Source organism: Carya illinoinensis, chromosome 12 (genome assembly GCF_018687715.1).
Source record: "Carya illinoinensis cultivar Pawnee chromosome 12, C.illinoinensisPawnee_v1, whole genome shotgun sequence".
NCBI lineage: Eukaryota > Viridiplantae > Streptophyta > Magnoliopsida > Fagales > Juglandaceae > Carya > Carya illinoinensis.
In genome coordinates this window covers 6,136,280-6,159,741 of record NC_056763.1, presented here as the reverse complement: position 1 = coordinate 6,159,741, position 23,462 = coordinate 6,136,280, and the positions used below count along the sequence as shown (strand labels likewise).

General features: G+C 38.6%; 1 protein-coding gene and 1 non-coding gene across 2 annotated transcripts; both read right to left on the bottom strand.

Annotated features, from left to right (window-relative positions):
• Positions 1-1,687: 1,687 nt before the first annotated feature.
• Positions 1,688-1,795, bottom strand: LOC122290566. Its single transcript, XR_006236429.1, has one exon. It is a non-coding gene; the product is annotated as a small nucleolar RNA R71 (small nucleolar RNA).
• A 15,850-nt stretch (positions 1,796-17,645) lies between these two features.
• On the bottom strand, positions 17,646-19,901 carry LOC122289231 (uncharacterized protein K02A2.6-like). The gene has a single exon (XM_043096210.1). The coding sequence runs from the start codon at positions 19,899-19,901 to the stop codon at positions 17,646-17,648; it is 2,256 nt and encodes a 751-aa protein (XP_042952144.1).
• Positions 19,902-23,462: the final 3,561 nt, after the last annotated feature.

Genomic DNA, 23,462 nt, shown 5'->3' with positions numbered 1-23,462 from the left:
CCTAAGCAGTTTTTTTTTATGTCTAATTTCAGAGTTTATAAAAGAACAAGTCAAGCCCAGTCAAATTCAAAGGAGGACATTCATGGGGTTTGAGAGCAATTTGGAAGAAAAGAAAAAGAAAAAAATCACAAAATGAAACCACAAGAAGTCCAAGTCCGAAATTTGCTAGAGACAGTCTGGACATACTTTAGTCTTTTGACTGTATCCTTTTACTCATATATCAGATTGATGCGATTCTTGATGCATTGGAAAGCTATCTTAAAGGGCTATAACTTTGTCTCTAATAAGGATTTTCAAATTCGAAATTCTGAAGGCTGTACATGGCTGCCAAGTTAAGTCCTAAAATTTAGGCGATTTTTTTATGCGGAAATCAAGAGGATATTAGGGTTTCTTTCTTACCCTATATAAGCATATCATTAGCACGAAATGGAGAGGAGGAAGAGGCACAAGAGGCAGATCTAAAGAGAGGAGAAAATCACTTCCATGGCCACCGTTCGCTTTAGTTTTCTATGGAGATTTTTGTTGTCCATTATATTTATGGGTAACTAAATTCTCAAGTAGGTTTGGGATGAACTTGTACATTAGATGGTATTTCTAATTTATTGTTAATTCATGTATTTGATTTTCAATTCGTAAAACTCTTTTATTTTATCATTCTCAATTCATCGTTGATGTTTTCTTCTCCGAATAATCATAGAATTTATTGTGTTTATGGATTCAGTCATGCTTTTTCTATTGGATGGATTAGTTCTTTGATTATGTTTGGATCAATTATTTATTTATATTGATTTAGTTTTTTGCTGCAATATCGCTTCCTGAATATATTGTCGTCATTGGATTTTATCAATAGGGGTAGTAATTCACTTTGTTTCACTTGAATTTACATTTAAAATTAATCTTTATTCTCTATTACTTATTTAGTATTTTTTCTTTAGTTTCTTTGTTCCTCTTGCTATTCTTTTAATTTGTCTCCCTGTGGAATTGACACCCCAAAGCTGTGCTACAACTACCGCATTATTCTTTGGGCGTAATCAAATTTTGGCGCCGTTGCCGGGGAGACGGTGGAGGAATTGTGAGATAGTTTTTCTTTTCAACAGTTTGTAAAGGTGGTAACTTCGTTCCCTATTTTAGCTTGCTGCATCTTTTTTTTTCTTTTTCTTTTTGTAGTTTTTTTTAGTGTTGGGTTTTTCTCTATCTTGCATGCACAGGATAGAGACGCCTTGAGTCGGTTTACTTGTAGACCTGTATTAGAGTCAGAGTATAATTTTTCTGATCATTTGTTTGATAATTCTTCTAATTCTGAGAAAATGAGTGAACACGAGGATCAACCCACTAGGACCTTTCAGGATTACCTCCACCCTACACGCACAGCCACACCATCATGCATCATGTTTCCAACTAATATTCGCCAATTAGATTTTAAAACAGGGATGATACAATTACTCCCTACTTTTCATAGCTTGGAAAATGAAAATCCATATGTGCACATTAGGGAGTTTGAGGAAGTAGTTGCGACTTTTCATAGTCAAAAAGTAACTGATGACATTGTGAGACTTAAGTTCTTTCCTTTCTCTTTGAAAGATAGAGCTAAGAGTTGGCTATACTCATTGAGACCACGATCTATTGGGTCATGGAATGAGATGACTCAGGTCTTCTTTAATAAATACTTTCCCCAACATAAGACCAATGCTTTAAAAAGGTAAATCTCCACCTTTGTACAAAAGGATAGTGAGACTTTGTATCAGTCTTGGGAGAGATTTAAGGAGCTATTAAGTATGTGTCCTCACCATGGATATGAGAATTGGCGCTTAGTGAGCTATTTTTATGAGGGACTTACACCTAGAGAGCGTCAATTTATGGAGATGATGTGTAATGGTGAGTTCTTACAGAAAGATCCTGATGAGGCCATAGAATACCTCAATGAGCTTGCTGAAAAAGCTCACACTTGGACTGGACCTAGTGCTACTGAGAGCACAAATAGGTCACGACCTGCAGGAAACCTAAATGGTGGTGGAATTTACCATCTCAGGGAAGAAGATAACCTAAAAGTTAAGGTTGAGATGCTCACTAGAGAGCTAGAGGCGTTGAAGACTAAGGACTTAAAGCCAACACACGTGACTAATTATGCAGAGTCTTTTGGACCATGTTTTGTGTGTGGTGGGGTAGATCACCTTGCCCAAGAGTGTCCCACATTGGCTGAGATGAGAGGAATGTATGAGGAACAATGTAATGCCTTAGGTATGTACAAGAAGCCTTTTACACATTTCTCTGACACCTATAATCCGGGGTGGCGTAATCACCCCAATTTTAGCTGGAAGTCTGAAAACCAGCCGCCTGCACAACCCCCTAGATCATATCCTACACCATATCATGCACCTTCATCTTCTAGGAGCCCCGTAGAAGATACTTTACATGCTTTTATTGAGGCACAAGGTAAGACTAACCAAAAGTTTGAATCTTTGATTACGCAGGTTGTTGAAGAAAATAAGGAGATAAAAAGCCAAGTGTCCAAATTGATGAGCTCCTTGAGTATGAATGAGCGAGGTAAGTTTCCTTCTCAAGCTCAATCCGTACCCCATGGTCAACACATGGCACAAGAGAATTTGAAGGATGCGAATGCCATTGTGACACGAAGTGGTAAGTCATTACACATCCCAACAACGAACAAATCAGAGGATGTGGAAGAGGATCAAAGCAATAGTGGTGCCGAGCTGCCCAAAGAAGCCGAGGTAATAAAGAGCCCAGTTAAGGTACCATTTCCTCAAGCTTTAAAACTGAATAAGCGAACTTTGGATCCTAACAATGAAATCTTGGAGAATCTCAAGCAGGTAAAAATTAACCTCCTTCTTTTGCATGTTATTAAACAAGTTCCTACTTACGCAAAAGTTCTTAAAAATTTGTGTACAGTCAAGAGGAAGCACCATGTTAAGAAGATAGCATTTCTGACAGAGCAAGTTAGTGCTCTAATTGAGCAGCGGATTCCTCCCAAGTACAAGGATCCTGGTTGCCCAACCATTGCATGTAGTATTGGAAATCATGAGTTTGGGCCAGCTTTGCTAGATTTAGGAGCTAGCATGAATCTAATGCCATATTCTATTTATTTGCAGTTGGGGTTGGGAGAAATCAAACCAACCACTGTGGTACACTACAACAGGGTATGCTTTTTGCCAAAACGCCGATTCTAATTTCATGCGATGAGGTATCTATGATTTTTTGGCACAATTGGATTTTTACTGGGATTTTACCAAGTAATACTCTTACGTCCCATAGCTATTAATTGCTTGCATGAATTCCACAAATTTGGGTTTAAAATTTCACAAAATTTCATAAATTTTGACCAATTTCCCCAAATTTCGTGATGACAAAATGTGGAAAAAATGGTACAAAAAATCCCATTCTTGTGTTCTGCACATGCGTATGACATTCAAGGTATTGGTGTTTGAGCATTATTTGCGCTGGCTGGATGGATAAGTTTTTTTTTTCTTGGCACCTTATACATTCAAGGTACGTTTGAGCATGTTGTTCTTTCATGAGTTTATCTCCAATTAATATTGGATCTGAGATGATATGGTAATTACTTGAACATTCATGATGATCATGACACAGACATATATGACCGTGGTACTGCATCACTATATATATTATATTCTCATATTTTCAATGCTTGTCACTATATAATACATCCTAGATGATCAATTTTACCCTATTTGAAGAACCAGATGCAATGATATATTGATACAATGATTTCCAATGGCTGCATCTGATTGTAAAACATGCCAAATTAACCCTAATCATCATCAATATGTCCAACTAGCACATTTATAATACCAGCATGCTATAAAAGAAATTGGCCACTAGACATGAGTATGCTATATATATATTAAAGAAACTGGAGCGCAGTTTCTACCTGATGAGATGATCATCTTATCAGCTAGAAAATACTCTTTTAAAGGTTCACATTTCATAACTTAGTTTAGCAGTACTAAAACAGAGCATCCATAGTTGCTATGTCAACAAGCCAGCAGTCCTACTAACTCTACATCTACATGTACATACTCCACATGAATTTTTACACTTAGAAGTTCTTTGGGGTATTGGCTAGCACATGCCAAAAAAGCTTTGCCCTTGGAAGGTGAATTAATGACCTGTTACAAAAACACATCAATAAAATGGAATCAGACCATCTAATCCTGCAGGCATTAAAAAAACAATTAAACAAACCACTAGTTTCCTCCATGCATTGAATTCCATATAACCACCAACCTAGAATAAGTTATGGTACCATGCATCATGAAGTACTTGCAATGGCCAAACATCTAAAGACATGTAATTTATATTCCTTCAGCCCAACACAGTCTAAACAAAATTTAGCTCATTGAATAGATGGAGTTGGTCGATAGCTGGGATTTATTTGTGGTTCAGTTATATAGGGTATAAGGAAATGAAGGGTTTACATGTCATTTATATACAAGCACAAAATTCATGGCCTTTTCCTAATCCATATTTGCAATGATGAGATAATTTGAACGCCATGAGTTTATATTTACCTGATGTTGGCAGGGCCACGACCAACCTCTTTTCTATACAAGAAACCTGTATATAATAACAATAAATTCAGTTAATGTGTGGTTTAATTTACACAATTCGCTCATGCTAACTATATCAAACCATTTTATTAGAGCACACACATAAGGGCATTATTGTGAGGAACTTGTCTAGACAATATTGCATTAAAGCATAGCTGTAAAGTTTTCTATACATTAAATACTTAAACTAAATATCTGCATGCAATAGGGTATAATTTAATAGCTGGCCAATTTACCAACCTACTAGTGTAATTTAATAGCATGCAGCTTCATCTGTGCGAGCATTTGTTTCTTTCGCATTCATCTTTTCAACCATTTGATTCTTTTGCATGAATCAGATCCAACATTACCATCATTTCACTAACAACTGTATGTATTATAACCTTACACAAGTACTTATGTGCGAGTGCATATTCTGTTTTATGTAGTTGGTGTGATAATATATATGATCTAGGTATCTGCCAAAAACTCAAATAACCCATTCACTTTTCTAACTCATACAGCATGAGTCAGTTATTTTCAATTCACATTTTCAAGTTCAGAATGTAGATATATATTCTACATAATAAACAGGAAAACTCTGTCACAATTTTACAGATTCACCCAGACATATAACATTCTTATATTGTGCCTCTACCATCAAAGTAAATAACTTCTAATTATCTAAAGTTATTACTAAACAACATATCATATGACAGTAAAAAGTATATCAGAGCCATAATCGAACACGTTCAGACAGCTCCTCTTTCTCCTTTGCATCGACAACACCCTAGCTAACATGTCTCATTTCTGCATAGTGCTTAATGATCCATGTCACTCGAGTTGTGTATACTGTCCTATTGTTACATGATGGACCTATCTTCCCATCTTTGATTTCAAGTGGTATCTTGCCATATTTTCGCATCCGATCAAACTCTGTTCCTTTGGCTACACCTCTTCCACGTTTACTAGTGTTTGCTTCTATACCAGCAACACAAACAGTCAGCCGTTAAAAATGAACCATTTTTATTTTACCTCTCTGTTGTAAACTGTTTATTAATCCCTTAAGGGGTAGATGTGAACAATACTTACCATTGCCTGTTGTATTCACTGCTATATTCACCCCTGCAGGAGTAGTAGAGGGATGCAAAAATGATGGATGTAACTCATCTGGGGGTTGAGTGGAATCATCAGAGTCCACTTTAGGATCGTCTCTCAAAGTCCAACCTGCTGGTTCTGGATGTGGGTTTCGTCCAATGGGCTGCAACACTCCTCTCCCTCTTTGCGTGTGACTCATTACAGAGGCACTATGGTACTCATGAAACCAACAATAGAGAAGCAAGTAAATATATAATGAGTAATCTCTATACTACTCCAGCTAATAGATATGTAGTTGACAGTAAAAAGACCCAAAGGATTAAAGCAAATGAAGTAGTAAAAATGCACAAAGTCCAAATGTTCAACTACAGCCCGATAAAGCATGAAGCAACTTAAATAGCACAACTCCTAAGATGGAGAGCAAGAGAGTCTGGATACCAAGTTCGGAGGCTAGACAGAATGGTGATGATCCTCCTCAGATATGCAAGTAGAATTAATGGAGCAGTACAAGCTTGCAGAATTTTCTTTCCCAACTTTATGCACCAGCCAGCAGAAGGTTGAGGAAATATACCCACCTGCTCTGGTCTTAAAGCTAGACAGATCTTCGTAGATGTAATGAAAATTTGCTTTCCCGCTTGCTGTTTTACTCATCTCCCGCGCCTTGACCTGGCTCTAGTTGGTAGATTCAGTACTAGTAGTAGGTGAGATAAATCGACATCCATCAGTCGCAGTTAGCCATGATTTGTGTCTATATATTATGATTTTTTATAATATGAGAAATACTTTTTATAATATAATAAGTAGCTTGTGTATTTTTTTATAATATATAGCAACCAGCAGCTTGTGTACTAAGTAGCAGTGATGTTGACCAGCTGTATTTACAAGTTATGTGGCGAAGACACATCTGAAATTCTGAATGATAACATGCACAATATAAAAATGTATTTAAAAATATATATCAGATAGTATGTTTTTTATAGGAGGTTTCGGCATGTGTATTGGTGCCAATGCATCTACTAATATGTGTATATTCAAAAGTTTGTGTCAGTTTCTCCATATAAATGTGTACTATTATTATATGGAGATAATATATTGGATTATCCATATCATCACACGTGTATTTCCTAAACAAGTTTTGGTGTACGATAGAGCAAATTATGTTGTAATGGCTGGACACTAATCATGATAAGCAAGTTGTATTATATAATAATGTCAGACTTTTTCAGCGTAGTACATATATCCCCGTCCGTGATGTCATATAAATACATTACGGTAATTTTGAAATTCTATACATTTATGCATACAATATAGTGTAGATGTTTTATTACTATATAATAAATAAATAGATAATCTAATATGAGAATTTGCATGACTATAATCAAAATGAAATACATCTTATATTATTTTATTATTATATATTTTATGATTGATAGATATTTCAATGTAGGGATATATGTGCTTTGCATCGACAAGCGGCAATATTTAAAAGTTTCTCAGCATCCGACCACTTGTATATATGATACAATTAAATTAGACTTGCTGATAAATGATACATTGAGTTAATATAAACTTCTAGTAGAATATATAGGACATTTAATGTAGTCTTCATCAAGAAGGGCATGTTGGATGGTGTGGATTAGAGCTCACTTGTTGTGCACATCGAAGAATGATTATACCCCTGAAAATATTAGCAAAACACTTCCAATATTGAACTCAAAGAAATCATAAGCATTTATGTCTTATTCTCTTCTTCTCCACACCACTTAATTGTTTATTAAAATGCCTCTATTTATAGACATCATCTGGACATCAATTACACATGCATTTATCATGGCGGTCGGGCTTGTCAACATTTCGGACCGAGATAATAATTACATGATCAATCTCTACCACCATCTCACCTTAAAAATAAAAACATAACATGATCACTTGCATATCCACATTAAAAATAGTGTAAATCCTCCAAATATATAATACATCCCTGCATAGTACATATTTTCAATACATGAACCATAAGCAAGTTCAAAACCTTGGGGACAGCTCGATTCAGTATACGTACATAATGTTTCTATTTACAGATGAAGCATCACACGTAGGGGAATGCCCCTTTTTTCACAATTTTTTCATCGTACAAGCAGTTTACAACACAGTCTATACAATAAAGCCTCCCTAGTACAACAATAGTTCCGTGAGCTCTCATGCCATTACTGTGAAGCCAACTACAAGAAGTGAAAATGACAACTACAAATTTGTGGTTGACCTTGCTTTTTGCGAGTTCCGGCAAACAAACATATATAACACTCCCACCACATGAAGGATAACACCTGTAAAAACAGCATGATGTTACCCACCCAAGTCAGTACACAAATAGCATACCTTTTATAGAGTAGAAAGAATAAGAACAATATATATCATCTTCGCTAGAGTCTAAAAACTGTAAAACTAATAAAACTAGCACAGATGAAAGTGAGTACTCGACCCCGGGCCCACTAGTATCTTTCAAAGAAAAGCAACACCCCCAACCCTCAAGTGTTTTCCAATAATTTTTTCCTTGAATAAATCAGGAACAAGAGTGAAAGTAAAGTAATTACTTGAGGCATTCCAATGTTGGTACTCTGTTTTTTACTAAACAGAGTATTAACTCATGAAAACAAATTCTATCATATTTGTTTTTTGCAATATTTTAACAACATTCTGGCTACACAGGCAGTAATATTCAACAAGACAACAGAGTATTACATATCCACAGATAAGTTCTCAACGAGCATGAATTAAACAACATTACCATGATGTATATAAATGGCAATTAGGAGCGAAAAGAGATACCATGCCTTTGGAAATATATAACTACTCGAACAACCCATGAGCTATGCTCAGTCTGAGCTATGCTCAGTCACCTATTAATTAGAAAAAAACAATGGAAGGTTAAGGAAGTTGGCTAAATAGGTCCAAGTTTAACTCATTTGGGTACTATTTTAATAAAATGAATTAAAATGGTAATGAGAGGGGCTGGCAGAAACTGGTAGCCAAATGAATCCATACCATCCTCAGACGAGGTCCCGAAATTAGATTCAAGAGCTTCACTGCTACTAGTGTCGTCATCATCGCTTCAGTGCTATTAGAGGTCCCGAAATTTAGTATTGTTCTTGAAATTTTCAAAAAGGTTTGGGATTTTCCTCTAACCCTAAAGCTTTAGGTATTTTTTACATCAAAACAGTGATCGGTATCACCAAATGAATACACTTTGATCATTGAGAAATATATCAATTTAATTCACAAACTAAGATATATGAACGTCCAAATTGATCTACAGATCCAAAAGAAAAGTCAGATATGACCACTTGCATCAAAAGACCCACTCAAGAGATCTTCTATAATTCCTATCAACTATATTGCAATTGAAGCAAGCTTCAAATGCTAATTACAAGAAAGGGTAATTGACTCAAAATTTAAAATTTAAAATTCAAAATAAAATGCAGGGCAAAGCTAGCTTTTAGACTAGAGCAGTAGGAATTCTAGTTTTTTGTTCGTTTCTTTGTGCATTTTCCTCTTTCTAAATTAGACTTTGAATGAGTCAAGCAAGAAAGTTGCACCGATCCATCCAAACTATCATGCGCATTTCCACGGTTTTTCATCAACTAATTTAACTAATTAACCATCTCTCTAGGTCTAGTGGTAATTACCAAAGGAGGTGGCGGTTGCAGAAAATAAAATGGGCTGCTATGGCAACACGGTGGGGATCATGCTGAAACAGTGAAAGGGGCAGCCTAGGAAGAGAAAGGGTCAAACGAGAGAGATCAGAGAGAGAGGATGAACAGCTCTAGGAGAGAAATCCAGATTTAGAGTGTTTCATTACCTGTAGGGAGGAGACGACTCCTACAGCAACGACGACGGTCCGACGAGTGGCGGCGCAGCAAATCGTGGAGAAAGTCCCGTCGGCGTAGCAGGGGGTGCATTTGGGGAAAATCTAATCTGGTGCAGGGGCTTCGGCGATTCTCATCTGTTAAATAGGATTGTTTGTTGCGGCGGTAGATATTTCGCCTTAATAACCCTGCCATATGCTTATTGCGTCGCTAAGTGTAGTTGCCCCTGGCCCATGTTTATTGCAGCGACACGGTATCATGGTAAAAGGTCCAAATCTCAAATTTACGGCGACAGTTAATAGCAGCAACGTACAAACCCATTCTCAAATGCCAATAAGTCACTTAAACGTTCAATTTTCCTTCGGCGATCAGATTTGCTACACATAAAAAATGCCAAAAAAGTATTTCTTTCCCGTGGTAGACTATCTCGTCATTAACTCAACGGATGTTAATAAAGTTCATGAAATTTTGCCCCGGAAATTAGCCGCAAGTAAAAAAAAAAATGCAGCAAAAGCTTGGTTATGTTGTAGTGGTATTACAATTGGCTGATCGTTCAGTCAAAGTACCCCGGGGTGTGGTAGAGGATGTTCTAATTCAAATTGATAAATTTTATTATCCTGTTGATTTCCTAATCCTTGACACTCTGTTGTTTATACTACTTCTAAAATTCCTATGATTTTAGGTAGGCCTTTCCTTGCCACTGCTAATGCTCTTATTAATTGCAGGAATGGGCTCATGAAGCTTTCTTTTGGAAACATGACTCTCGAGGTGAATATCTTCCATATTGCAAGACAGCCAGAAGATGATGACGAGAGCCACCAGACATACATGATTGACTCACTCATAGAAAATGGAGTTTCTATAGCTCATGATTTTGACCCCCTTGAGTATTTTCTTGTTAATTCTGAGTTTGATTCTATCAGTAATCCATCTGATGTAGTTGATATTTGTGCTATCTTTGATAGAACTCAGGATTATGGCACTCGGGCCTGGCAACCGAAGTTTGAGGAGTTGCCTGAGAGAGAGGAAAAGCAAATTCCTTCAAGTGTGGAAGCACCCAAAGTTGAACTGAAACCTTTACCTAAGGGTTTAAAGCATGTTTTCCTTGGTCCAGGTGATACATTTCCTATTATTATCTCATCTGAATTGTCTGAGTCTCAAGGTGAGAAATTAATTCGGATCCTAAGTGAGCATAAGTCAGCCTTAGGTTGGAGCATTGCTGATATAAAAGGTGTTAGTGCCCTGGTCTGTTCTCATAAAATTAATTTGGAGGAAGGAACTAGCCCTCGTAGAGACCCCCAGCGTAGGCTTAATCCTACTATGAAAGAAGTGGTGAAAAATGAAGTGTTGAAACTATTAGATGCAGGAATCATATATCCTATTGCTAATAGTAAATGGGTAAGTCCTACACAGGTTGTTCCTAAGAAGTCAAGTTTTACTGTGGTGAAGAATGACCTGGGAGAGCTAGTCCCTACAAAACTTGTGATTATAGAAAATTGAATGCTGCCACCCGAAAAGACCATTTTCCTCTCCCTTTTATTGATCAAATTCTTGAGCGTGTGGCTGGTCATCCTTTCTATTGTTTCTTGGATGGTTATTCTGGTTATTATCAAATTGAAATTGCATTAGAAGACCAGGATAAAACCACCTTCACTTGTCCTTTCGGTACTTATACTTTTCGTAGAATGCCATTTAGATTGTGTAATGCACCTGCTACTTTTCAACGTTGCATGATGAGCATTTTTAGTGACATGGTTGAAAATTGCATGGAAGTTTTTATGGATGACTTGACTATTTTTGGATCTACTTTTGATGCATGCTTATTGAATTTAGAGAGGGTGTTGACTCGTTGTGAGGAGAAGGAATTGGTTTTGAATTGGAAAAAATGCCACTTTATGGTACCTTTAGGTATTGTGTTAGGGCATATTATTTCTTCTAGGGGGATAGAGGTAGATCAATCTAAGATTGAATTAATCTCTAAGTTGCCTACACCTAGGACAGTAAAGGACGTGAGATCCTTTCTTGGTCATCGGGCTTTTATAGGAGGTTCATACATAATTTTTCCACCATATCTAGACCACTATGTGACCTCCTAGCTAAAGATGCCCCATTTGAGTGGACACAAGATTGTCAAGAGGCCTTTAAAACGCTAATTGGCAAGCTTACCTCAGCACCCATAATGCAGCCACCTGATTGGACTTTACCTTTTGAGATTATGTGTGATGCAAGTGATTTTGCTCTAGGTGCTGTACTTGGACAGCGAAGGGAGGGAAAGCCTTTTGTCATTTACTATGCTAGTAGAACTCTAAATAGTGCTCAGATGAATTACTCCACCACTGAAAAAGAGTTGCTAGTTGTAGTGTTTGCTTTGGATAAGTTTCATGCTTACGTGATTGGTTCTCCTATTATTATTTTTACGGATCATGCAGCCCTTAAGTACCTTCTTACAAAGAAGGATGCTAAGGCACGATTAATACGATGGATTTTACTTTTGCAGGAATTTGACATCACCAACAAAGACAAGAAAGGAGTGGAGAACGTAGTGGCTAACCATCTCTCGAGGCTCACATTTGAGGACACCTCTGACCACCTGCCAATTAGGGATGATTTTCCCGATGAGCATTTACTATCTATTACTTCTCTACCATGGTTTGCTCATATTGTGAATTATTTGGCTGCAGGTGAGATACCGGTGGATTGGAGCGCTCAGGACAAGAGGAAGTTCATAACTGAGGTACGTAATTTCTATTGGGATGATCCTTTTCTTTTCAAATACTGCCCTGACCAAATTTTAAGGCGTTGCATCCCTGATGAAGAGATTGCTAGCGTCTTGGAATTTTGTCACTCTCAAGCTTGTGGGGGCCACTTTTCAATGAAGAAAACCGCTGTAAAAATTCTGCAGTGTGGATTTTATTGGCCCACCATATTTAAGGATGCAAACATCTATTATCGCTCATGTGAAAAGTGTCAAAAGTTAGGAGTTATATCCCGTCGTAATATGATGCTCTTAAACCCAATTTTAATGATTGAAATTTTTGATTGTTGGGGCATTGATTTTATGGGACCATTTCCTCATTCGTTTGGATATCAATATATTATTATGGCAGTAGATTATGTGTCAAAATGGGTAGAGGCAGCAGCTTGCAGGAGCAATGATAATAGGACGGTAATCAAATTTCTCAAAGAGAATGTGTTATCTCGATTTGGTACACCACGTGCTATCATTAGTGATCGGGGTACACATTTTTGCAACCGTTCTTTTGAGGCTTTGATGAAAAAATATGGGGTGGTACATAAGATCTCTACTGCCTACCACCCTCAGACAAGTGGACAGGTAGAACTTGCAAACAGGAAAATTAAGCAAATTTTAGAAAAAACGGTCAATCCAGATCACAAAGATTGGTCTTTAAGACTAGTTGATGCGCTTTGGGCCTATCATACAGCTTTCAAAACTCCCTTAGGTATGTCACCTTATAGGCTTGTTTTTGGGAAGCCTTACCACTTACCTGTGGAGCTCGAGCATCGAGCTTATTGGGCCATCAAACATTTCAATTTTGATATGGGAGAAGCAGGTAAGCTTAGAAAATTTCAATTGACCGAGTTAGAAGAGTTGAGAAATGATGCTTATGAGAGCTCTAGAATCTATAAGACTAAAATGAAAGCGTTTCATGATAAAAATATTTTGAGAAAAACGTTTAAGCTTAATGATCGAGTGTTTTTATATGATTCTAGACTCCATAAGCACCCAGGAAAACTTCGGTCTAGGTGGACTGTCCCCTTTTTAGTAAGGAATGTTTTTGTAAATGGGGCGGTAGAAATAGAAGATCCTAAGGATGGTCGGATCTTTAAAGTAAATGGTCAACGCCTTAAAATATTAATTGATAGGCAAGTTCCGGAAGTGGAAGACATTTCACTTGTGGATCCAGTCTATTTACCTTGACCACACCACCAAGGTATGTGTTTTTTTATTTATTTTGTTTTGCTTTGTTTTGTTTTTGTTTTGTTTTTATTTTTTCTTATTTTCTTTCTTTTCCTTTTTGTTTGCTGTTGTTTTCTTTGTTTTTGATTGCAGGATAGTTTCATTTCGTCATTTCAGATTACCATCTTTGGTGTTTAGGGAGCTACCCACGTCACTCATCAGGTGTATTCTACCATTTTCAGTTACTCCCCATTCAATTTTGTTTGTTAAACATTGAGGACAATGTTTCATTTAAGTTGGGGGGTTGGTGGTGCAAATTCAGTTTTTAAAATACTTGTTGGAACTCTGTGGCATATTTTCATTTGTCAATTTTTTTTAATTTGCATCACACGTGCATCATTTTCACATGTGTACTCATTCTCATTCATAGCCATCTTCGTGAATTCACCAAACCCACCAGATCATTTTTTGCTGAAACATTCACAGAATCCTTAATGCACTTATCCAAGTTTTGTGGTAAGATGGTGGTTTGACACATGTAGCTAGAGAACACTTTTGCTTAAGTTTTCATGTGAGTTTGGAGAGGATTCGGCATACAAATGCAGTAAATTGTGATAAGCGTTCATTGATCTGTTGAATTGGGCACTTCTTTTGAGAATATCATTACATGGTTTGCGGTACAATGGTGGATATACTTGGGATATGACGAAGGTCAACTTAGGATTAACGTTTGAGCCTTTCAAGCTATCCTTTCCATCAGACCCCTAGTAGCCAACTTTGAGCCAATAAAACACTTGTAGCTTTTTCTTTTCATATGCCCATATCATCCATGCCTCTCCACATTGGAGTATAACCTATATACAGATTTTCTTACACTTTTTACTTCCAAGTGTATATTGTGGAATTTGTATTTTCTTTCTTTAATTTTATCATTTTCAATTAAAAAAAAAAAAGAGAAGAGTACAAGTTGCAAAGTGTTCAATTGAGTGAGCTCCAAGAAAAAAAAAAGTTGGTATGGATGGAAAGAATACAAAAGTGGCATGTGTTTGTCCATCAAATTGTTGAAAAAAAAAGGAAGAATAAGGAAAAGCATTATTATTTGATGATCTGAAAAGTTGGAGAGTATATTAAGTGAGAAGTGTGGTCTATTGATATATTTAATAAAATTCCATTTGTATGTACTTGGAAGTCTTTGAATCTCTTTCATCCTTTTTTTTTTCAAATAATCTGAAAACCAAGCCATATTACAACCTTTTGTGTTGACCATTCTGATCCTAAATAAGCTGTTGGAAAGATTGATGGAAGTCTCATTTGTTAGTGTTTCTATCATAAGATCAATGTTTGCTTGTTGCTTGTACATAATTGACTAATTTTCCATGAGAGTGTATATACACCCATTGTCAACTCCATAGAGAGAGCCCTTACACGAAACACTATTATACCCATGAGTTATGGAGTTGAACCTTTTGCTTAAGATTTTCTTGATGTTGCATGTGTCAACGTTAGTGGTACGATGGTTATGGCTTGGAGAACACACACACACTCTGTGGATTGCTATAGGTGGATTGATCTTGATGGGTTATTGGATTCCTTAGATTGTTTTGATATATGAATCTGGAAAGTGTGACTTGATGGCCTTTATGTGTGATTTTCTTTGGTCTCTTTCGTTGTTTTGACATGAAAATTGCTAGGGACTAGTAAGGAGTAAGTTGGGACGTGTGATGAGTTTGCGAAAGTGCACTCTATATACCCTATTATTGGACTAAAATGCTAAAATGTGAATAGAAATCATAGGAATTAATGTGGATTCTTAAATTGAATTTCTATTTACGTTGGGATACTCTGTTAGAGCTCTGGATAGTGTGTATATTAGGTTGGATGTGTGCTGATGTAAAACAGGTTGATAATGGAAATGGGTGGGAATCGATTGCTGTAGTGAACCAGCAGAGTGCACGAGAATTGTTTGATAAAATGCTAGAAGGAAAATGCCATCAATTTACTGATACGGGAGTGCTTCGAGGGCTCCCTAACCTCCATACAAATTCCACTACAATATTCTAGATTTGTCAGATACCTTCCCTCCCCATTTCCTTGCCTTAAGACACTGATTTTTCTAACAGAATTGAGACTCAACTAAACTGACCCTGACAGTAGAATTAAAAATGACAGACGAACGCACCGTTTGGACTCAAATACCAAACGCTGCGTTTACAGACTCTATTAAAAATGACCCACTACAAACAGTGCGCAGCACCTCACTTTTTATACTAAAAATCATTTCACTTTATTCCATTCGGCGTCATTCCCCTGCTCTTTTTGCAAACTTCCAGTTCCAGCTTCTTCACTTGTCCCTTCGACAGATAAGTCTTCACTTTAGTTCCTCCCAGTTTGCATCTTCTTTGTCGGCAACCTAACATTCCCTCCTTCACAAAACCTTGTCCACAAGGTGTGGATAAAGGCTTCAAAGCTTCCACAATATCTCCCAGCTACTTTCCTCCGTTGGTAATCCATTCCACTTCACCAACACCTCAGTCACTGCTCGGTCTCCTTGTCTCTTCATCCTCCTCTCCAAAATTAGCTCCGGTTCTGGTTGAATCTCCCCAGAGGAGTCGGTAGGAGGCAGATTAGGAAGGATAGGAACTTGGGATCCCAACTTTCTTTTCAGACAAGACACGTGAAACGTGGGATGTATCTTGGAAGACTCGGGTAACTTCAGACGGTAGGCCACAGATCCGACCTTTTCCTCCACCTGGAAGGGCCCATAGAACCTTGGTGACAATTTCAGATTTCTCCTCAAAGCTAGGGATTTTTGACGATACGGCTGAAGCTTTAGGTAAACCCAATCCCCTTTTTCAAACACATGTTCAGTTCTTTGTCGATCTGCATAATACTTCATCCTTTGCTGGGCATCTGTTAAATTTTGTTTTAGCAAATTAATTACCTGATCACTATTGCTGAGAAATTGATCTGCTGCCTCATTTGCCACTATACCCGAAATGTAAGACGTAAGAGAGGGTGGGGGATAGCCATAGACAGCTTGATAGGGAGTCATTTTTGTCGCAGAATGATAGGTGGTATTATACCACCATTCGGCCAATGGAAGCCAGTAAGACCATCCTTTAGGTTTAGAACTTGTATAACAACGTAAGTAACCCTCCACACACTTATTAACTGCTTTAGTTTGGCCATCGGATTGAGGATGATAAGCCGAGCTGAAGTCAAGTGAAGACCCATGTGCATTAAAAATAGCCTTCCAAAAGGTGCTCAGAAAAATGGGGTCTCTATCCGACACCATAGATCTAGGAACCCCATGGAGCTTAAAGTATTTTTCATGAACTCCTCTGCTACTACCTGAGCTGTATATGGGTGAGCCAAGGGTATGAAATGCCCGTATTTAGAGAGTCGGTCAACCACCACCAATATTACACTATATCCTTTTGAAACTGGTAGACCCTCTACAAAATCAAGAGATATATCAGTCCAAGGCTGATTGGGAATGGGGAGTGGTTGGAGCAATCCAGCTGGGTGTACAATCTCATTCTTCATGACTTGGCAGGTATTGCATTCCCTTACTAACTTCTTGATGTCCTTCTTCATACCTTTCCAATAGAAATCCAGTTTAGCCCTCTTGTATGTTTTCAAGTACCCTGAGTGGCCTGCTTGAGGGTTGTCATGAACAAATTGCAGTACCTTCTTTTTGAAATTAGAGTCACTAGCCAACATGATTCTCCCTCTCTTGAGAATCACCCCTTGCCTTAGTGAGAATCCCTTGGGTACATTCTGGTTTGATTGAAGCTGGTCCAACAATACCACCGGCTCACTAGACTCTTGGTAGCTCCTTTTTAACTCTTCTAGCCACGAAGGCGTAGGGAAAGACAGTATAGCTGCACATTCAGCCCTGTTTGCATCCTCCATTCTCCTTGAGAGTGCGTCCGCCACCCTATTTTCCTTTCCTTTTTTGCATTCAATAGAGAATTGATAACCCATCAATTTAGCCACCCACTTGTGCTGCATCTCAGTGCCCACCCGCTGTTCTAGTAAAAACTTGAGGGCCTGTTGGTCAGTCCTAATTATAAAGGACTGACCCAAGAGATAAGGCCTCCATTTTTGGACCGCTATCACGAGAGCCAGTAATTCTTTCTCGTAGGTTGATAGGAGTAGGGCCTTGCCCTTAATGGCTTTACTTAGATAAGCAATAGGCTATCCCGATTGCATTAAAACTGCTCCCAGCCCCATCCCACTAGCATCACACTCAATAACAAATGGCTTGCTGAAATCAGGTAATCTCAAAACTGGAGGGTGAGCAACAGCTTGTTTTAAGGCCTTAAATGCCTTCCTTGTCTCCTCACTCCAAGAGAAAGCATTTTTCTTCAACAAATCAGTGAGAGGGCCTGCAATACTACCATAGTTCCGGATGAACTTCCGATAATACCCCGTTAACCCTAGGAATTCCCTTAGAGACTTCACATTCTTAGGTTCAGGCCACTCTAACATAGCAGCCACTTTGGTCGCATCCGCCATCACCCCATTAGCATTAATCACATGACCCAAGTAGTCGATTTCCCCAACAGCGAATTTACACTTAGATCTTTTGGCATATAGGCTGTGTTGCTGTAGTAAGGATAAAACCTTACTCAAATGTCCCAAATGTTCAGCTCTACTCTTGCTATAGACCAAAATGTCATCAAAAAATACCAATACAAATTTTCTGAGATAGGGTTTAAAGACATCGTTCATTAACCCTTGGAAAGTGGCAGGGGCATTAGTTAGACCAAAGGGCATTACCAAGAACTCATACTGCCCTTCATGAGTACGAAACGCTGTTTTGGGTATATCCTCCTCAACCACCCGCACCTGGTGATACCCCGACCTTAAATCGAGTTTAGAAAAAATAACCGAGCCAAACAATTCATCCAACAGCTCATCAATCACCGGAATTGGAAATTTGGCCTTCACCGTCTCCTTATTTAATGCTCTATAGTCCACACATAGTCTCCAACTCCCATCGGCCTTGCGGACCAGTAAAACAGGAGAAGAGAAGGGGCTGGAGCTAGGTCGTACCACCCCTAATTTCAATAGCTTCGCCACTATTTTCTCTATTTCTGTTTTTTGGTAGTAGGGATATCGGTAAGGCCTATTAGCTGTGGGTTGTGTACCTTCCTTGAGAACAATCTGGTGGTCATGGTTACGGGGTGGAGGCAGCCCTTTAGGCTCATTAAAAACTCCCTGAAACTCTTCTAGGACTTGAGTAACATCAGCCTCCAATTTTATTTGCTCCTTCCCTCCCTCCGTAACAGCCATAATTTGTAACAAAACCCCCTTACCCTTAGGCATTTTATGACCATCCTCCACCACAGAAGGTTTCAATCTTAACCCTTGTAATTCAATCAACTTCCCTTCTTGTCTAAAACTCATTAGCAATTTAGAGAAATCCCAAGTTATGGGGCCCAATGTTTCTAACCATTGAACTCCTAACACCACATCACATCCAGCAAGATCAAGTAAATAAAGAGAGGTCTTAAACGAGGTACCTTGCATCTTTACCTTCACTGCATTACACATTCCCGCACTGCTCAAGCACTGACCGTTTGCTACCTTGACACTCAATGCAACTGAAGGATCCACTACTAATTTCAGCTTTGGAATTAGAGTTGAATCTATGAAATTATATGAGCTGCCCGAGTCCACTAAAATCACCAATTTCTCCCCTTTGATGCTACCCACCAGCCTCATTGTACTAACTGTAGGAGTGCCCGCAATTGCTGCCAATGAAATTTCAGGAACCTCTACCTTGTTATCAGCCTTGTTGCCCACGCCCACTTCTTCCTCATCCTTTGTAGGGCTGTCTTCCTCCTCTTCAACATCTTTCTTGTCAGCTTGGATGAAATAAATCCGTGATTTTTTGCAGTTATGGAGTAGGTTCCACTTTTCATTGCAGTGGTAACACAGCCCTCTTTTCTGCTTTTCATCCATTTGATCGGAAATAATTGGTCTGGTCGCACCAGTAGGGCCAGACCATTTAGTGTTGCTGTTTCCCGAGTAGGACCCCCGGGAAAAACCCCCAAACGTTTCACTAGACTTCTCCCCTGTTTGTTTGATGGATTTTTTTACACTTAAGAGGTATTCCTCTTGTAGTCTTGCTAATCCATATGCTGCATTCATATTGACAGGGTTAAACATTTTTATGGGAAGGCGGATTTCATCTTTCAGCCCGCTTATGAAGCAACACAGCTTGTGTTCATCGGAAAGGCCCCTCAACCGATTGGCTAGGGCTTCAAATTGTGTCGTGTAAGCTGCAATAGAGTTGGACTGTTCCAATCGGGTTAGTGCTTCCATGGGACTATCGTACGACGTTGGCCCAAAGCGGAGGAGCATAGACCTGGTTAATGTGTCCCAGTCATGGAAATGGCCCTTCTCAAAAGACTCTTGGTACCATACTAGAGCCTCCCCCTCCATGTGGTAAGATGCCATGAGCAAGCGGTATGGCAAGGGAGTCTGATGGAATTCAAAGTAATGGTGTGCTTTGAAAATCCATGCAGCTGGATTGTCTCCTTGAAAGTGGGGAAAGTCTAAGCGCACACCCCTGAAATTGCCTCTTCTTGGTTCTTGTGGTTCGTGGTCTTCATACTGTAGCTGGCGTTGTTCCTGATCATTTTGTTGATTGTTTTGCTGATTTTGGTTGTTGTTGGTGTTGCCGAACTATTGTGCGCATCATATCATTGAGTGTGTCGAAATTATGCTGAAAATTCCTCATGGTTTGCTGGTTTTGTTCATTTTACTGTTGTGTCTACTGTTTAAGTTCCAGTATTTGCTGCTGTAACTCCTCATGTTGTTGAGTCTTGGATCTAGTATTGTCTGCCATAGGATCGACTGCTAGCTGATACCACTGTTAGAGCTCTGGATAGTGTGTATATTAGGTTGGATGTGTGCTGATGTAAAATAGGTTGATAATGGAAATGGGTGGGAATCGATTGCTGTAGTGAACCAACAGAGTGCACGAGAATTGTTTGATAAAATGCTAGAAGGAAAATGCCATCAATTTACTGATACGGGAGTGCTTCGAGGGCTCCCTAACCTCCATACAAATTCCACTACAATATTCCAGATTTGTCAGATACATTCCCCTCCCCATTTCCTTGCCTTAAGACACTGATTTTTCTAACAAAATTGAGACTCAACTAAACTAACCCTGACAGTAGAATTAAAAATGACAGACGAACGCACCGTTTGGACTCAAATACCAAACGCTGCGTTTACAGACTCTATTAAAAATGACCCACTACAAACGGTGCGTAGCACCTCACTTTTTATACTAAAAAACATTTCACTTTATTCCATTCGGCGTCATTCCCCTGCTCTTTTTGAAAACTTCCAGTTCCAGCTTCTTCACTTCTCCCTTCGACAGATAAGTCTTCACTTTACTTCCTCCCAGTTTGCATCTTCTTTGTCGGCAACCTAACATACTCCTAAGCAGCTTTTTTTTATGTCTAATTTCAGAGTTTATAAAAGAGCCATACCATTGGTTTCCCTCAAGTCCAAGAGGTGCCAAACACCCCATATCTTGCCTTGGTTAAGCTTGTAACCGGAGTTAAGGTCATTAATCAACTTACAAGTGATTAGTCATCTCTAAACCATGTTTCAAGCTTAGTTTGCTTCTTAATTCTTTCTCACCACTTTTACATGGAAATTAATACTTTTATTGTTTTTTCCCACCATTCTTAGAGAAGAATAGAAGATTAGAATTGATTCACACCATTTCAATACAAGGAAAGTCGTTCCAACGACAAAGTCACTGCCAATCGCCACCTAGGTGCACCTCGTTGAGCGTTGCAACTAATAGGACTCTAGCCTACGCCATTTACACCATTCGCTCAAGAGAAATCTCATCAAATACGATTGGTTTCCCTCATGCCCAAGATGTACCATTCGCCCCTTATCTAGCCTTGGTTTAGCTTGTAACTGGACTTAAGCGCATTAATCAACTTACAAGTGATTAATCATTTCTAAACCATCTTCCGCACTTAATTTCATTTTTAATTCTTTCTCCCTTTTTTGATATGGGCGTTATTACTCTTATTGTTTTGTTTCCCATCATTCTTAGAGTGGAAAAGAAGATTAGACTTGATCCACCACATTTTAATACAAGGAAAGTCATTCCAATGCCATAGTCACCACCAATCGCCACCTAGGTGCACCTCTTTCTGCATTGCAACTAATCGGACTTCGTCCTATGCCGTTAGGCCATTTTCTCAAGGAAAATCTCATCAAATACATCCCACCTTGACAGTCGTAACTCAGTTCTAGCATTGGATGGATTGACTCTAAGAAACCCGTCTTTTCTTTCATTCTTCGAATTTTAGCCCACAAATACCATACCGTTGGTTTCCCTCGTGCCCAAGATGTGCCATACTCCCCTTATCTAGTCTCGGTTAAGCTTGTAACGTACTTAAGGGCATTAATCAACTTACAAGTGATTAATCATCTTTAAACCATCTTTCGCACTTAATTTCATTTTTAATTCTTTCTCTCTCTTTTGATATGGGCCTTATTACTCTTTTTTCTTGTTTCCCATCGTTCTTAGAGCGGAATAGAAGATTAGACTTGATCCACCATATTTTAATACAAGGAAAGTCATTCCAACACCCAAGTCGCAGCCAATCATTACCTAGGTGGTTCTCCATGTGCATTGCAACTAATAGGACTCTACCCTTTGCCGTTTACACCATTTTCTAAAGGGAAATCTCAGCAAATGCATCCCACCTTGACCGTCAAAACTCAGTTCTAGCATTGGACAAATTGACTCAAGCAAACTTTTCTTATCCGTCATTCTTCCAAATGTAACCCACAGATGCCATACCATCGGTTTCTCTCAAGCCCAGGATGTGCCAAAATCCCCTTATCTTGCCTTGGTTAAGCTTGTAACCGGAGTTAAGGTCATTAATCAACTTACAAGTGATTAGTCATCTCTAAACCATGTCTCAAGCTTAATTTCCTTCTTAATTCTTTCTCACCACTTTTATATGGACATTAATACTTTTATTGTTGTTTCCCACCACTCTTATTGAAGAATAGAAGATTAGAATTGATTTACAACATTTCAATACAAGGAAAGTCCTTCCAACGACAAAGTCACCGCCAATCGCCACCTAGGTTGGCGATTAGAATAGAAGATTAGAATTCATTAGTTGCAATGCTCAAAGAGGTGAACCTAGGTGGCGATTGGAGGTGACTTTGACGTTGGAACGAATTTCCTTGTATTGAAATGTTGTCAATCAATTCTAATCTTCTATTCTTCTCTAAGAATGGTGGGAAACAACAATAAAAGTATTAATGTCCATATAAAAGTGGTGAGAAAGAATTAAGAAGCAAATTAAGCTTGAAACATGGTTTAGAGATAACTAATCACTTGTAAGTTGATTAATGACTTTAACTCCGGTTACAAGCTTAACCAAGGCAAGATAAGGGGTGTTTGGCACGTCTTGGGCGTGAGGGAAACCAATGGTATGGCATCTGTGGGTTACAATGGAAGAATGAAGGATAAGAAAAGTTGTTTGAGTCAATTCGTCCAACGCTAAAACTGAGTTTTGACTGTGAAGGTGGGATGGATTTGCTGAGATTTCCCTTGAGAAAATGGTCTAAACGGCATAGGCCGAAGTCCGATTAGTTGCAATGCACATGGAGGCGCACCAAGGTGACGATTGGCGGCGACTTGGGTGTTGGAATGACTTTCCTTGTATTAAAATATGGGGGATCAAGTCTAATCTTCAACTCCGCTCTGAGAACATTGGAAAACAAAGCAATAAGAGTCATAAGGCCCATATCAAAAAAGAGAGAGAGAATTAAAAATGAAATTAAGTGCGAAAGAAGCTTTAAAGATGATTAATCACTTGTAAGTTGATTAATTCCCTTAAGTCCAGTTACAAGCTTAACCGAGACTAGATAAAGGGCGTACGACACATCTTGGGCATGAGGGAAGCCAATGGTATGGCATCCGAGGGCTAAAATTCGAAGAATGAA

Coding starts and splice junctions, on each gene's coding strand:
- LOC122289231 (XM_043096210.1), bottom strand. CDS start 19,901: ATGGAGGGGGAGGCTCTAGTATGGTACCAAGAGTCTTTTGAGAAGGGC.